This window comes from Mesitornis unicolor, unplaced genomic scaffold (genome assembly GCF_000695765.1).
Source record: "Mesitornis unicolor isolate BGI_N332 unplaced genomic scaffold, ASM69576v1 scaffold35643, whole genome shotgun sequence".
NCBI classification, from domain to species: Eukaryota; Metazoa; Chordata; class Aves; order Mesitornithiformes; family Mesitornithidae; genus Mesitornis; species Mesitornis unicolor.
The window spans coordinates 2732-3438 of record NW_010177273.1 but is presented as its reverse complement, the minus strand read 5'-3'; the positions used below and the strand labels follow the sequence as shown (position 1 = coordinate 3438).

Below are 707 nucleotides of genomic sequence, written 5' to 3'. Positions count from 1 at the left end.
TCACGCATGTCCCCGATGTCCCCGGCCTTCGCCGCATCCCCCCTCTGCTCTTCTTCCTCCGTGTCCCCTATCCCCATGTCCGTCTGTCCCTGTGTGTCTCCCAATGTCCCCGTGTGTGTCCCCCGTATGTCCCCGCGTTGTCCCCAGTTTGGCCGGACTGAGGTCATCGACAACACCCTGAACCCCGATTTCCTGCGCAAGTTCGTCCTCGATTACTTCTTCGAGGAGAAGCAGAACCTGCGCTTCGACCTGTGAGTGTCCCCGCTGTCACCCCCCGCTGTCACCCCCTGGCCACCACCACCCCCAGTGCCCCCCCGCTGCAGGGCTGGGTGCGGTGGCGCTGCCTGGGGACGCCAGGAAGGCGCTGGCATCTGTCCCTATCCCAGGCGTGTCCTTGTCACCATCCAGTCCCTGTCCCTGTGCCATCCCTATCACTGTCCCCATCCCATCCCCATCCCTGTCCTATCCCTGTCCCAATCCCATCCCTGTCCTTACCTCTGTCCCCATCCCTGTCCCCATCCCTGCTTCTGTCCTCTTCCTGTCCCCATCCCATCCCCATCCCTGTCCCCATCCCATCTCCATCTCATCCCATCCCTGTCCCCATCTCTGTCCCCATCCCTGCCCCTATCCTGTCCCTGTCCCCATCCCTGTGCCATCCCTATCCCCATCCCCATCCCTGTCCCCATCCCTGTCCCCAAGGCCACCCC

The 707-nt window shown here is 63.5% G+C and overlaps 1 protein-coding gene across 1 annotated transcript in view; it reads left to right on the top strand.

Annotated features, from left to right (window-relative positions):
* Window positions 1–147: 147 nt before the first annotated feature.
* LOC104538726 (copine-8-like) overlaps window positions 148–707 on the top strand; it is a gene marked incomplete at both ends in the record, with an annotated part of 3285 nt that continues 2725 nt past the window's right edge. The window contains one exon of the mRNA XM_010182028.1: window positions 148–251. Within this exon, the coding sequence (XP_010180330.1) occupies window positions 148–251 (104 nt within the window). The remainder of the gene's footprint in view (window positions 252–707) is intronic.